The 15,650-nt window shown below is 49.9% G+C and overlaps 5 protein-coding genes across 5 annotated transcripts; 3 read left to right on the top strand and 2 right to left on the bottom strand.

The window, feature by feature from the left end:
- Window positions 1–3,441: 3,441 nt before the first annotated feature.
- On the top strand, window positions 3,442–5,584 carry PV05_01322 (uncharacterized protein; the record flags this gene model as incomplete). Its single annotated transcript, XM_013466295.1, has 8 exons — window positions 3,442–3,695; window positions 3,746–3,759; window positions 3,824–4,073; window positions 4,128–4,196; window positions 4,251–4,508; window positions 4,587–4,743; window positions 4,808–5,184; window positions 5,269–5,584. 8 exons carry the CDS (start codon window positions 3,442–3,444, stop codon window positions 5,582–5,584), a joined length of 1,695 nt encoding a protein of 564 aa, XP_013321749.1.
- A 760-nt stretch (window positions 5,585–6,344) lies between these two features.
- Window positions 6,345–6,758, top strand: PV05_01323 (uncharacterized protein; the record flags this gene model as incomplete). The annotated part of the gene is made up of 2 exons (XM_013466296.1): window positions 6,345–6,581; window positions 6,666–6,758. 2 exons carry the CDS (start codon window positions 6,345–6,347, stop codon window positions 6,756–6,758), a joined length of 330 nt encoding a protein of 109 aa, XP_013321750.1.
- Window positions 6,759–7,420: 662 nt separating this feature from the next.
- Window positions 7,421–9,678, bottom strand: PV05_01324 (uncharacterized protein; the record flags this gene model as incomplete). The annotated part of the gene is made up of 3 exons (XM_013466297.1): window positions 7,421–8,054; window positions 8,150–8,826; window positions 8,878–9,678. The coding sequence occupies 3 exons, from the start codon at window positions 9,676–9,678 to the stop codon at window positions 7,421–7,423; spliced, it is 2,112 nt and encodes a 703-aa protein (XP_013321751.1).
- A 565-nt stretch (window positions 9,679–10,243) lies between these two features.
- PV05_01325 (uncharacterized protein) lies at window positions 10,244–11,386 on the bottom strand (the record flags this gene model as incomplete). The annotated part of the gene is made up of 1 exon (XM_013466298.1): window positions 10,244–11,386. One exon carries the CDS (start codon window positions 11,384–11,386, stop codon window positions 10,244–10,246), a length of 1,143 nt encoding a protein of 380 aa, XP_013321752.1.
- A 2,020-nt stretch (window positions 11,387–13,406) lies between these two features.
- On the top strand, window positions 13,407–15,566 carry PV05_01326 (uncharacterized protein). Its single transcript, XM_013466299.1, has one exon. It carries the CDS (start codon window positions 13,515–13,517, stop codon window positions 15,501–15,503), a length of 1,989 nt encoding a protein of 662 aa, XP_013321753.1. The 5' UTR covers window positions 13,407–13,514; the 3' UTR covers window positions 15,504–15,566.
- Window positions 15,567–15,650: the final 84 nt, after the last annotated feature.

Consider the following 15,650-nt stretch of genomic DNA (forward strand, 5'->3'; position numbering starts at 1 on the left):
CAGGGCATGCAGGCGCACACGATACCAATGAATGGCTCGCAACAGGACCAGATGAACACTCCTGACATGGCCCAGGTCAGGTCGGCGCTCTTGATTAGGTGGTGAATAGTAATTATGCGCACGATTGAGGCGATGCATACACTGCCTCATCGTTAGACACTGGTGGTTTAATGGTAGCCAATAACCTTACAAGCCTCCGAGTCCAAGGACTCCACCAACCATGATTTTCATGTTCCTTGGCATGTGCAAATTGTAGACTGCGAAGAATTCAGCATATGTAGCAACAGTAGAATGGGCGGCACTCCGGCACTAACTTGGTCGTATTGGAATGAGCAAGATGCAAACATCGACAAGCATAGCCCAGATGCCGTTCGCGAAGAAGAATAGCGGTACATCAATACAATGGCCCGTCGCGCCGGGGGTTGTATACCGAGTCTAATCTCGAATGGTCAGTGAATGGTCTCATTTGTATTTGGAGGACTGACCCAGAAGTACTGCAAGGGCTGGCAACCGGTATTGATCACAGTGACGATGACTACGAAGTAACTCCACACCAGGGCGAGGCCAATACAGGTTGTCCACCTCTGGTGGAAGAGACGCCAGTAATACATCACAATGGATGCCTTCGTGAAGCTGACAGCTCCTGCATAGATCATTACGTATGCGAAAAGAATCTGTCTCAAAAGGTTAAGAGAAGTTTGTAGGAATGGCGAGAGTAACCATATACCTGCCAAATAGTCGTAAAATCCTCTGCCGACAAGACCCAAAGATGTTTTCCTCCACCGTATGGAAGACCTGAATTGGTTACTTCCAGAGACCTGTGTTGGGAAGTTCATACTCACTGACCAAGGAGCAGATTGCCGTGCCATGCGCCAAAACCTGGTTAATCAATAAATATGTTGTTTTCATCTGAGGGATTTGATAGCCACTTACCAATGCTGGGATAATCAAGTAGTCATCCCAGGATAATAATTGTTTACCGTCGCGCATAAACTGCGCTACAAAACGAAGAATCACGGCAACAGTACCGATAGCCATCAGGGTGACAACAGCTCTGATAACAGCGGCATTTTGAGTTTCGGACAAGTTAACACCAGGAGGGGGAGGTCCAAAAACTCCACTTGAAGACATGTTTTGCGCACTTTAGAATTTGGGACCAGGACAATGGTAAGAAGGATATAGAAGCGGCTCAACAGTGCAAGTTGCAAAGAAATGAGACAAGATAAAAGAGAACCTTATAGTCGCACAGAGACATCTGCCTTTCTGGCATTTTCCGATCGTCAAAGGAGTGGGTAACATTCAGGAAGTAATAATGTCCTATTCCCCTGTAAGATTCAAGACCCTTTCTGCCTCATCGTCTTAAGGGTGAAGAGAATCCACTCATGGTTCCCCCCAGCTCCATGTTATATAATCCCTACAAGCTGGGTTATGTGACCCTGACAGGGCGAGACTAGACAAGTGGTATCAAAAAACGGCAGGGGCTGTGGCCAAGTTAGTTGTCAATGCTTAAGCCGTATCGGTATACTACGTAGATATCCTACAAAGTGTGCAGGTCAAGAGATTCCTTCGTTTCTCTGTACGACAAGTAGTAGTAAATAGGTAGAGGGGAAACCGTCGAAGTGGCTCTAAGAATTGGTAGCACGGCTCCTCAAGAGAGGTGCTATCCAAAACCCGGTTCCTGTTCGTGCCCTTCTCGGCGTTCGCGTTTCAAGCTTCTCGCCTCACTGATTCAGTGGTCTCGTGCTCACTCCGGTCTGCCCCCCTCCCCTCCCTAAGCGTAAGACTTGATAGTCAGGCTACCTACACAAAGGCATCCGGACAGCTCAATCAATCAATGAAACTTGCTTTTCCCACTATGCACAAAAAGTACTTACTCTCCGTACTCCGTACTAGGACTACTATACTCCGTAACCGGATATGGGACGGTAGTGAGTGACTGAAATGTCTCCATCCCTTCCCGTCGCCCCGTCAGGAGGACGACCAGATCCGTGCCTAAAGCCCGAACAAAAAACTTGAACGTTGGGTCCTACGCGAGACGTAATACGGTACTTACACATACCATAGTAAGTACACATATAAGTCTAAGTAGTCCTATGTAACTACCGTTGTGGATATCATGCCAAAGATAGGCAGGCAGTGACGAGTAACGACTACGGCTGATCCTGTATGCGGACGGGAGTACTTGCTTGTAAAGCTAGTAATGTAGTAGGTCACGGTGGACCGCAGCCTATAGTCCTTGTTCTAGGTACACTACGCCGATCAGTCCTGAGCAGTCCAATAACGTGGGTGACTCTGGAGCCAGACTTTGGACTGGTTTGCCAGCTTTCCACTCCCTGATGCCTGTCTGCCTCGGCCTGTGATCAGGTCCATGAGTTCGAATGCTACTCAGGGCAAGACTCCGGTGCTCGAATGCCAATGTGGATTCAATTCGGATAGGGAAGAGCGTTCGTGGCGTTCAACGGCTTCCCGACGGCCCGGTCCAATCTTGACATACCCATGGATTATGGATCCAATGTCTTCCTTGCTACGGGATTTCCTTCCGCTAGCCCGAAAGCCTAGTTGGTGGAAAACTTGGGGCGAAACTAAATGCCGTGATTGGCACCAGACCCCTAGAAACACCTTGCGGGGACTTATCTCGTTTATACAATACGAGTAAGTAAGTGACGCGCATCACTTAGCTTACTATGGTGGCTTTGCGAGACCTGATTTGCACTACTGGTATTGTAGGTCTTCGTACCAGTAGTCTTTGTCGATCTTCCCCAGCCCAAACGTTCCCCACCCTCATTACGACAAGCACGCTACGTCTAGCTTATTGTACAGGTACTAGGATTAGAACATTAACTAATAACAAGTATGGTTTGCCCTTGGAATTTTGCCTAGCAAGTTTCCACAGGCAGCATGATCTACCGTTTTGTTCAGACAAGCCAGCGACAGTTGCTTATCCTTGTCTGGTCTTTGGACGATTAAACGGCATTCCAAGCGCTTGGAAAGCAAAAAACAGCGCGGACGCTGAACCTCATATACTCTCGTTCCGGGCCCAGAAATGATAAAAATTCAAGGGTAGACCATGATACGAGTATCTCTAGAGCAAGACCATACTTAGCGTTAACTCCTCCCCTAATCCTAATTGGTTGCCAAACTGTCTCGCTTTGGCCCTGCATATGCAGTATTCTACATGCAGGATAGCAATGTCGAGGACTCCGTACCTTACATGACAGGTTACTTCACAACTGAATGGAGCTTCAAACCGGTCGTTTCACTACTGCTTACCGCCTTGCTGGTATGACCCACCATCACCTGCCTATTTGGAGTGGTCCCAGAGTGGAAAACTGTGAAGCGTCTCACCGCTTCAGGGTGTATTTTCTTATTTATGATGCATGAGCCTTAGAGACTTTGGTGCCTTGATCTATCGCTATAGACCGAGGAGCGAACGTCTACAACATGGGATCGAATCAGGATCCTGAACTGAAAGATGCCAGGCAAGGTGCTATTGGGACACCACTGTGTGATGAACCGATTCTTACAAGGCGAAAGTTGAGGATCGTCTGTGTCGGAGCCGGGTTCTCTGGCCTCACGCTGTCACATAAGATCCAACATGAGTTGAAGCTGGAAGATGCCATTGATCTACATATATATGAGAAGAACGCTGACGTCGGAGGGACCTGGTATGAGAATACTTATCCAGGTGCCGCATGGTGAGATCCAATATTGCTGAGCTTGAACATCAAACCTGACCGAAAAATAGTGATATCCCAGCTCGTGAGGCTCACGTTCATGCCTTGCTCAACATTACCATGGCCATACTAACCTGTCATCAATCTAGATGCATACACATTCCTCTTCGAGCCGAACCCAAACTGGTCCAAGTTCTACCCCGGTCAGCCCGAGATTCAAGCCTATATCAAAGCAACTGTTGCAAAGTATAACCTTGACAAATATGTGTCGCTAAAGTCAAAAGTCTTGGAGACTGTCTGGGACGATGAGGTGGGAAAGTGGAAGATAAAGATCAACACAAATGGAGTTTTGCAGGAGGATACTGCGGACATACTTGTCAATGGCTCCGGTTTCCTCAAGTCAGTCTTATTTGATTCCGTCTTACCCTTGATGGAGAACTAATGACCTGTCAGCAAATGGAAATGGCCCGAGATTGCTGGGTTGCAGGACTTTCAAGGAAAGCTCGTGCATAGCGCCAAATGGTAAGCTTGCAGGGGAAAGCTACTATGAAGTTCGACTTGCTGAGACCTCTAAAGGGACAATGACTACTCCTGGGAGGGCAAGAAAGTAGCAGTCATCGGCAACGGTTCCTCGGGCATTCAAATCGTGCCGGCGATGCAACCAAAAGTATCGAAACTAGTCACCTACATCAGAAGTCCCACCTGGATTTCGATCAATTTCTGCGCCGATAAGACTGTTGATGGCAAAAATTTCTCTTACACAGATGAGCAACGAAAACAATTCAGAGAAAACCCCGAAGCTCACTTTGCTCTGCGTAAGGAGTTGGAGTCATCGTAAGTCATCTCTCTTACGCCTTGCGTTAGCAAAACGCAGGAACAGCATACAGCTAACCCTTATCGTTTCTCGGCTAGCGTCAACGCATTCTTCTTTGGCATGAAGACCGGACATCCATTCCAGCAAGGTCTAGAGGCTGCATGCAAGTCTCAGATGAGCACCATCCTCCACGACTATCCTGAAATGGCTAAGAAGATGATACCAAGTTTCCATCCTGGCTGCCGACGCCTGACAGTATGTTCGCCCTTTTACCATGAGTTCTGAACTACCAATCTACTGACACTCGCAATCCCTACAGCCCGGTGATGGATACCTGGAGGCTCTTCAAAAACCGAATGCAAGTGTCTGCTGGTCTCCTATCATACAATTCACAGAGAAAGGCATCAAGACAGCAGAAGGAGAAGAAGAGTTCGACATGATTGTATGCGCTACTGGCTTTGATACTAGCTTCATCCCGCCATGGAAACTCGTCGGTCTCAACGGTGCAACTTTGGATGAGAGATGGAAGACCGACCCAGATGCTTTTCTGGCCGTTCAGGTCGACACAATGCCGAACTACTATATGTTCAACGGACCGAACTGTCCTATCTCGCATGGTTCAGTCCTGACTCAAATTTCTTGGACCTGTGACTACATACTCCGCTGGGCACAGAAAATTGCCACCCAAGATATAAAGTAAGTTCTGCCTCTTGGAGCGTTTGAAATTTCGCATCTACAAGTTGAGTGAGAGAAGGAGACTGATCACAAGAGCCCTTGTAGATCCATCACCCCTAAGCCTGAAGCAGTCGCCGACTTCAACGCGTATTCGCAAGAGTTCCTCAAGCAAACTGTGTGGGCCGATAATTGCCGGTCTTGGTACAAGAATGGAAAGGAAAGCGGGACTATCACAGGCACGTACGCTGGTTCCATTTTGCACTTCAAAGACTGTCTGGAGAATGTCGGCTCTGAGCACTTCGACGTGGTATCGCGGAGCAAAAATCGATTCCGCTGGCTGGGCAACGGACAGAGCCTCTGGGACAAAGATGGGATGGGTGACTTGGCCTACTACATGAAGTATGTAGAGCTCAGAAACTGAATGAGCTTTTCAAAACGAGGCCGCAGTGACGGAGTTCTCAAAATCACTAAACAGGCTTCTATTTCGCGCTACATTATCAAGAATCGTTGGCCCCAAGAATCGGAAACCATGGTCACTTGACAGTTTAGCACACGAAAACTTGGCCAGGAGGGCTGAGAACAATGATCGAAGACTACTTTTACTCTTCACTAGTCCTGGTACCAGATATGGTTTTGGCCGTTGCTCGCCTCTGTCATTGACATGAAAAAAGTTAGCGCGCACGCAGCTATAGAGATTGCCGGTTGTAAGTAGGCCAGGGATCTATCGAGGGAATGTTGATTTTTCCATAGGGTTGACATAGCCTGGAGCCCTCTGATGGTAAATCCGACCACATGATAGCAATGTTCAACTAATTGTAGAGGCCTCCCATCAATTGTACATGGAAATGCTGCCCCTAGAGACTCAGTTGATGCCTTTAATCTACGCAAAAGCCAGTAATGTTGTGATATGGCTGGGTGTGGCAACCCATGACAGTGTTGTTGGAATCCAAATACTCAGACACTTTGTATCAAGTCAAGAGCCGTCAGAAAACCCACCGTGGAAGACTATACCTCCGTAATTGGTGCAGAGAGGACTCGGGGATATCATGAACAGGGACTGGTTTCGACGAATCTGGGTTGCGCAGGAAGCAACTCTTTCTCGGATCGCGACCATCTATTGTGGTCCACACACTTTCGGCTGGAATTCAAGGGATTGCACCATCGTTCGTCGATTTGCACGGATGATTAAATACGCGGAACTATCTCCCGAATGGCAGCAAGCTGGTCTTGAGAAGATCGATTTCCGACCTCTGCTAGAGCTTCTGGACCTGCAGATCGAAAAACAGCTTGACAGATCTTGGGAAAGCACAAATCGTGATGCCCCTGATATTCTTGATATCGCTTATGACACGCAGCATCGCTTGTCAACTGACCCAAGGGATAAGATATTTGGACTGGCTGGGATAACAAGCGATATGGTAGGTGGTGAATATCTAATGCCTGACTATACGATGTCAGTTGGACAGGCTTATGAGCATCTGGGGACTATTATCCAATTCTAGGTCTCTAAAGCACACTTTGACTGCATCATCCTGAAATATAACCTGGCACTCCTGGGTAGTTCTTCAATGGCTCCAATCAAGGATCAATTGTAGTAAGAGTTTACGCCCCGTTTGGGTGGAGTATGAGGGGAGGCGGGTTCGGGAACGGCTGTACTTTTGCCTTAATGCTTCGAACTGTCCAAGACCTATTGCACGAAGGGCGTACGGCATTGTGCAGTAAGAATGACTCAGTCTCCTATTCGAATAACAAAGCTATCGTAAGGTAGATTACCAATAGGTATGGAGTAATGGTAGTGTCTTCCTGCTGCCGAAAAAGGGACCTACCGACGGGCCGCGGCTCGAGATGTGATTCGTCTTTTTAGGCTCCCTAGACATGGTCCCGCCTATTCACCCAGCGGACCAGGGCACGCCAGGCCATCATAGACTTCTCGGCTCAATGCGGTACGCGATCCGTCTTGATACCAAAGATTGACAACTTTAGAGATATGACATGTCGACTGGTAGTAACGGCAGCTGCCGATGAACGACAATGTACTGTATTTTATGGACAGGGGAGATGAGAAGTACAACAAACCCAAGAAGTGAATTCTTGGTGGAGGGGATGGCATATTCGCACTCGGCTGTGACCACCCTCCGCTTCGCTCATGTTCAACAATAATTCATGGTGAGATATCTTCATATGGTCTGAGTTTTCTCTTCTTATGTCGTTCCGACCGACCGCGACGGCTGGGAGTGTATCCAGTATTTGACACGACTTAAAAGCCATCAAGTAGCCACCCTGGGTCTGCCGTAGTGTCTTGTTCTTCTGGGAGGGTCATCCACATCTCCGGGAAATTGATCATATCCGCCAAAGGATCATATGCGGTCGGCGATATTGCATTCAACTCGGTTGGCTGGTCCACTGTGTTCGCGAGGTGCTCGGTGGCCAGACCCCTGGCTTCCTCAGCCTTGTTCATGGCTAGGCTCTCGTGGTTAGGCTCGGGCAACTGGCCCTGACTCGGCACTTGAGATAGTGTATGTTCGGCGACCTGTGATTGTCCAGGGACGAAAGATCGACACGGTGTGTTCACGGTATTGGGTATGCTCGTGCGCGTTCGTGTGGGAGCGCTGGCAGGAGACGCAACATATGTCAGGAAGTTCACTGCCCATTCTGCGGCAATGTGAGCGTCGGCCAGTTCTCGAAGGGCCTGTTTGCATTCTTCTAGTCGTCGACGACCCGCTCGGCTTAGCACAGGGTCATTGCTTCTGACGTCGAGGACGTGACTGATGCTGACGGGAAAGAGACAACTTATTCCTGTGGCCGGAAGGTCTTTCATCAAGTCGGCCTTGTATAGGTCCATCACAATCTTATTCACCTGGCGGCCGCTTCCCGAACCATTGCCCTCGGTTCTTGTTCAGGCGGTAAGCTTGGATCTCCAACATTCAGTGAGGCCTCGTGCACACAAGACCTTTGTCGATGCAGCATGATGAGACCAGTATAATACAACATCGAAAGCATTGCGCGGTGCACGAGCAGTGCTTGCTCGTCCTTGGAGGAGCAAACCGGCTTTGGCTCCGCATGCAGGGCCTCCTTCGGCACGTTTTGAAGCCACCGACGAAAGTCTTCCTGTATGTCTTTGAGTTTCCGCGGCTCGATGGTGGATCTTCCCTTTTTCGGGACCGAATTGAAGTACAATGAGTCAATATTGCCCAGCTCTGTTTCGCTGTATGCCGCTTGGAGCACGCGACCAATGATTCTGCATATACCGGCGGTTTCTATGCAGATGACGGCAAGTTGTCTTTGGCTCTTCGAGTCATATGCGCTGGTACCACAAAGATCATTGAGCTGAAAGTCATCGTACTCGAAGTCTTCCAAAGTCAGTGGAGCAACCGCAAAATCCGAATCTCGAAGACGAGGTGGCCGGCTCGTGCCGAACGACGCAATCGTATCTCGCATGACACAACACCACCACAGACGACGTCGTAAGGCGCGCAACTCTGGACTGAGATGCTTACTGTTAACGTCACGGTTTAGGCCGACAGTACGGGCCACCGACAGTGATAGACCTGACCAGTACCAGCCATCTTTCTGCTCGTTCGGTCCCTCCCACCAGAGAGATAGGAGCACCAGGGTCTGGACGAGAGAAAATCGATCCTGCTCAAAATCTAGGTCGTACAGCAACTCAATTACGGTCAGTCATTCAAGTCGGCACCTATGCATACTCCGGCTTACCTTGACTTTCAGATAGAACGCTTTCCTGGCGGCTTTTCGCGTGAGGAAGCCAAGTCTCCTCAACATTTTGACATCAACCCAGGCGGCGCCAGCAAACATGATTGCTTGAAAGAGCAGTAGGCTGATACGGTGGTCGGATTTCCCTTGTATGGAGTCTTTGAGGACACCCAATTCAAGAATTGGATAGCATGGATGGATATAGTGGACATAGCTCTCGATCAGTGCGTCTCGGAGCTTAACCTCTGGCACGCACAAGGCCCCTTTGCGGTGGAGATAGTCTACATCTTCTCTGGTAAGATATGATGGGATCGGCTTGATGAACGATGGAATCTCTGAGGCGACAGAGGACCTGCTCGGATCTGGTACAAGGCATGTTCTGTTACAGGAGCCACTGATAGTCGGATCAGGTGAGATCGGAAGTGGTACCGTCTCGAATGCCGCTGCTCGCCAGTCAATGCCGTCGTCATCATCTTCCTGACTCAAGAGGCCATCACAGCTGCCTGGACTGTTCAGATCACCCCTCGAAGCCGTTGTCGAATGGGGTTGGTAGTCGGCATCCTTAAGCTGTTGGAAGCTTGCTTGTCGTTGTTGTCTGCAGAGCGGCGTGAAGTCTTTCAATGTCGAGGGCGTTGGCCTTTTCTGTCGGCGCACCTTTGGTGTCAAGATGCACTGCACGTTCTCCAGTGTGCAATTGTGGCATGATTGGCCGTTTTGTGCATTGCATCGTATTTTCCGTGACCGGCAAAAAGTGCACGCGGCTCTAGCCCGACGAGGACCAGGCAGGCCAGACGGCCTGGCCATGGGTGAGTACATCGACCGAGAAGCGGCTAGTGGGAGTTCTAAAGTCATTTGCACAAGATCTCGAACATGAAGAAGTACTCAAGTGACCATGTCGACAATACTAGTATTGGCATGTACCAGTGGGTACATTCTCAGATGGTGATTTGTAAGATCGATCATGTCGACGGCCAGGTTGATCCGAGCACATTGGTACGAAAGCGAGGTACAGTAGCCGCCAGTAGCTTATTACTGGTCAGTGATGGCCTATTAATGGCCCTTAAGCAAGGTCGTTACTGGCTTTTAGAGGGTAGCAGGCCCGCGATCGACCCAATAAGCACCTTCGGTGACATAAGCTCGCTCCCCTAATTAATTCAGGTTACTAGCGAAAGGGAGATACCGCTGGACGTCTGCTCTCTCAATGATCCAGAGTAGGGATTGCCTCTGCATTATCAACTTGCCTACCAACAACATGAACTCTCGATTGGTAACAGCCCTTCAATGGCTACAAGGTATTCTTCGAGGCACGAATCTCCGCAACAGCCCTCAACACGACTTCGGTCCCGTCTCAAAGATACGCAGCTAAGTTTCACACAATTCCTGATGCCTCGACTGCTTTGACCAAATCCTGCAAGAATCCCCATCGAGCTTTCTTTGCACAATCTCTAGCCTTCCAAGTTCGCAGATCCCCTCGCGGGAACCATTCGATGCCGACTCGCTCATCAAGCATACTTGCATCGTGCGCGATGATGACAAAAACGTTGTCTGCGGCATCAAATTCCTCCATATGAGTGCACATTTCTTGAGCCTGCGCCGTGTCGTGAGAAAAGGGAGCGTTGACATGGTAGTATGGTTCCGTGCCTCTCTTTGTTGGATGGACAGCCTCAAAGATGTGGCCCGGACACACATTGGCGTATTTCGCTACATAAGGACTCGGTGCGATGCCTCTAGGGAGTGGAAGGTACTCCGTAGGCCGGAACTCGCCACCATGGTGTGCAGTGTCCGCTCCCATAAAGACGAAGGTGTCCTCGTCATCGCCTTCTTGAATCGAAGTCACCCTCGCTAGTCCGCACATGTGGCCTATCGCATGACCTGGCGCATCCAGAAGATAGAATGATCCATCCCCGAAGAAGTCAACGGCCCGAAATCGACCGAGCTGGACCGTTGGTCGTTTATCAAAATCCGTAACAATAAGGTCTCGACCAGCAAAATCACTCTCCAGCAAGGGAGACTCAGGATTCGAAGGGTAAGCTGGTAAAAGAGCTTCGGAAACGCCTGGTCCGACGATCAAAGCTGTGCTTCCGGGAAAGGTGGCAGGATTCCCTACGTGGTCGTAATGCCAGTGGCTCCAAATGATTCCTTCAATGGCTCCGCCAGCAGCATCAACACCGTTCTCTTGTAGGATTGTTGCCACGGACCTTTCTGCCTTGGTCTTCCATCCTGGCCGATTGAGTATGTTCAGAACTGCCGGTGCGTAGTTCTCCGGGTCCACTCTGACCCCCAAATCAAAAAGGACTTTGCGACGGGTAGAAACTTGTTCTATCAAGAAACTGAAAGAGGGAGCCTTCAGGGTATCATGCCCAGGAAGTGCAGGTAGCATGAATGGTTCCAGCGGAGCCTCAAGACTAGAGGTCGAGTCGATGATCTGGACTCTTGCCGAAGCTCCGGAAGGTATCTGTAAGTTCGGAGCCGGCTTTGGCTGGTGCAGAAATTGTTGTGGTCCAGCTGCCATCTTTCTGGTGAGTTCCTCAGAGATGTAGTCGCAGTAGCATTTGCTATGTCAGTGCTGCTCGAAATCCGAGAGGTCAACAGTCCGCTGCATGTACTTATACCTGCACATTGCGACCTCGAGTCGCCACTTTAGCTTACACTCGATTTCTTTACGGCCGCAGCTACCACTGTGAAGTCTCATAGAGCAATAAATAGATGAGTAATGGCCACTTCCAGGTGTATGAGGTGACGGCTCATGACGTTTTCAGCTTTCCGTTGAGAATGAGCGTCGGACCGACGTGACCTCCTTGTAGCAGCTCTGCTATGTCGACACGGAGCCTCCTTTTTCCAACAAAAGGTGCGAGGGCGAAGAAACGGCAGGATCTGGACCATGATCCGCGGGCCGCGGGTGTGCGAAGATAATGACAGTGGCCGACCATCCACGGGTGAGATATCTTGCAGGCAGCCACAGCCACAGCACTCCTAGATTAACTTAGTTGTTGACTCCGGCCCGGCGGCTTTCTGAAATAGTAGTTAGCATCTGAATTCCGACTGGTAGGCCGGCAGCGAAGGCAGGTTCCCTGGTGGCTCTCAAAAGCGGGAATTAGGCGTCCTAGGTAAGATTCTTTCCGTGTACGGACTGCACAAGCCGCCAAAAAAGGAGAACCATGTTCCTTGCCTACAGTACAGTAGATTGCATACTTCTGTGCGCAAATATGACAGCTCTCACCAGCCTCGTACTGACTGTGATCAGGGCACAGTGCGAGTCTTGAATTTACCATAGACCTTGCATTTATGGCGGCCTTTTCAACCTTGCGTTGGCAAATTTGGTGGCATTGCCGGGCCATCCAAAGTGTGCGTACAACGGATGCAAAGATTCCCCGGCCTCTGCCGCGAGCGAGAAGTGGAAGCTGGCTTGCGAGGTCCTGGACGTGGTACCATCCAAGGACAATTGAGAGTGGCATCCGGCGGTGAGAATGACTGGTAAGGCTGAGAATAAAGGCCAACAAAGCAAGACAGGGTCTGGCCAGGTCCAGGATGTCAAGTAGTACTCCGTACGGAGACGTGCACCAAATGTAGTTGCCGCGCTAAAGTTGAATGACGAAGGATCACAACCTGACAGCTAATTTTCTCTTGTTCTAGGCGGCCTTAACTAAAGTTTTAACTAAAGTCTTAACTAAAGATAATTTACTTTAGGTAGCTTAAGGAAGAGATTAAGCGAGTATTAGAGATAAAGTAATAAGCTTCGATATCTTCGAGAATAGTTATACTTTAACTAAAGTCTTAACTAAAGATAATTTACTTTAAGTAGCTTAGAGATAAGGACTAGGCGAGTATTAAGGGTAAAGCTGCGAGCTCCGATATCTCCGGGGACAGTTGTCCGGAGCGACGGAAAAGAAAATAAATGGTCTTTTGACGTCCTCGTCATTCAACTTTAGCGCGGCAACTACATTTGGTGCACTTCTCCGTACTGTAACTACCGTAGTTGACACGGCACGCCTATCACGCTTCTAAGAAAAATTCGAGGGGCTACCACCACACCACACTGCACGCAGAGGATTTCAACAATGCATGAGTGTCGAGACGAATAACTAACTTACAAAGTACAATAGCCAGAGCCTGGATTAAAACCCTGAGGCTAGTGGGCCCGAGAATAGGGGAAGAACTGAGCAGGTACAGGACAACCTCATGATGCTCCCTACCAGGTGCCTATTGGGCAAATTCGGTTGTACCTTTCGTTGTCCCTGCATTCTGCAGAAACAGCACCATCATCATCGCCTAAAGATGTACCAACCAAGGGAGAGAAGAGGAACTGATTCGAACGCCGATCAAATAAGGCCCCTTTTGCCGTCTGACGCCCAGACATCGCCAGCTTCGTTTCGAAGCCATCTCCAATCAACGGACGCAGAAGTCTTTCAATTTTAAGGCTATGATCCACCAGCAGAAGTACAGCCTGCTGGCTTGCCTGAACTCGACTGAAGCGTGCGAGCGGGGCAACCGAAGATGATGGCCACCCAGATGGGGGCTTATATGCCCGCGCAGATCGTTGGTGGTCTCGTTGCTATTCAAGTATCAATTCACACTCTCCTTAATAGCGACGACTGGTTCCAATTTCACGTTCACTGACACAGAGTTCCGATCACTCGCTTATGGAGCTCTCCTCGCCAACTAAACAACACTACAACAGAATCATCCAACAACGAGACGAGTTCAAATTTGACAATCACATCCCACTCGACCAGAGACCTCGCTATGACTCTCTTTCTACAAGGGATACTGGGCGCGGACCCAGCATGCCTACAGATCTTTCAACCCATGGGCAAGCATTGATGGAGAAGCAAGATGGCGGCAGGAAAATCATCCTTGGTTCAGTGGCCATCATCGTGATCCTCATGTTGGGTTTAGCGGGACTGGCTCTGGGTCTGGTGGTGGCTCATGAGGTCAAAGAGCCCGTGCAAACATCAAACAATACTCTTGCAGCCCGAGGGACAGACCTGGACGGCAATGCTTACTATGTCGACTTCAATCCCACAACCCTAGTGACGATCGCCTCATGGTCGAGTACCGTTGCGCCTTTGCTGGCAGTGTGCGCCATGACCCTTGTTTCATTCCCTATAGCCAACCAACTGAAGGCGCATTCTCAAATGGCGGGCTTCGATTTGCCAACACCTTACCAATTCGGGTTGCTTTTGGAAACAATGACGGGAGGCATCACACCTTTGTTCGGCTTTTTGGGCTATCGCAACTGGCCGCACAAGGAGAAAATGGCGTCCAGCGTGCGCACTGCGCTGGCTCTTCTCACAGTATTCACGGTGCTTGGATACACCATTGCCGCGGTCGATACGTGGCTACATCTGGTCATGGAAGCTGTCAATATTGAATTGGTCGAACCACAAGTCCCGGTCATGGGACTCGGTCGTGGATTGCCAAATGGCCCTTGCTCGGATGAGTCAGCGGACCAGTTCGATGCTGGTGACTGTATCATCAGCTCAGGCGCAAACGTCTTCTTGGTAGGCGCTAACGAGGCAGCTAGAGTCATGTCCAACACCTCCAGCACCAATGCAATATATGACACCTACATCGATGGCAGGCACATGGCGTATCTTGGTCCGTCAGACAGTCCTGCAGGACTTGACTATCGGGCGGAATCCCTTGCCATGCACACTTCATGTACACAGATTGGCCGCCAGTGTGACCTTCATACCGAAGCAGGCGCATTAGAGCCTTTTAATTGTACAGATTCCTTCTACGGTAATCTTGCGGTGCCCAGCATCAATGGAGAGGAGGCCGATGGCGTGACTGGTCTCGCTCTGCGCAGTGCTGGAATCGTCTTTTTCCGCGACGCTGCACTGACAAAACTGGCAAATGTTTCCTCGAATTCGGGTGAGGCAACCTTCCTCACACGGCCGAGCAATCCGCACCACATCGGAGTCTGGGCGCATGTTGAACTCCCAGCGAACGAGCAACAGGCCGCCGACGGTAACGTGGTGGTCCCGGAACATGGTGGAACCAGCTGGCTCCTGAACTGCACTGCCACTGCCTACCTAATCAGCTACGACTTTGTCAATGGCAGTATTCAGCATGCGACCGCTGACATTGCGAATGGGTCCGTGGGAACAATACTGAACTCAGGCAACTACTATGGCTTTGGCAAGGTCGCGCTTGAGACAGCTGCGTACTCAGCCTCCCAATTTAATGACACGCAACAAATGGCAGATTCTTGGGCCAAGGCGTATTCGAAAGCAGCGTTAGCGCTCTCCGCTGGTGTCATGACGGGAAGAGCGGACCTTGAAGAACAGCAGCGAAGTACGCGGCTGGTAGCGAGAGTGCCGAAGGCGCCGCTGTTCTCACTCGTGGGGCTCAACTCACTGTATGCAATTTTGGGAGTTCTACTGGCAGTGCTAGCGCTGGGTTCTCACCCCAAAGAGACCAATGAGTTGCGTGAGCGACTGAGTATCTCCGGCCTAGTGGCAGCGTGTTTCGAGGGCGAAAGCGCAGACAAGGCGGTCAACAAGAAGCGGGAGATGTTCGCAGAGTACGAAGGCATAGATACTGGAAGAGTAGGTATTGAGGAAAGCGGGAGACATGGAGGATATGTGTTCAGGCTGAGGCAGGGATTGAAGCAACAGGTGTCCTGATTTTGTTATTACTAGAGCAAAATGCGTGTTGCAGCTTACGACTTATTGAAGACGTATAACAAGAAGGCCATATATGACCACGTCGATTCTTCTGCCATGCCTTTCGGTCGGAAGACTAAGGTACTTACCTAGGTACGTACAGCTCCA

The sequence above is a fragment of the Exophiala xenobiotica genome, assembly GCF_000835505.1.
Source record: "Exophiala xenobiotica strain CBS 118157 unplaced genomic scaffold supercont1.1, whole genome shotgun sequence".
In the NCBI taxonomy this organism is placed as follows: domain Eukaryota; kingdom Fungi; phylum Ascomycota; class Eurotiomycetes; order Chaetothyriales; family Herpotrichiellaceae; genus Exophiala; species Exophiala xenobiotica.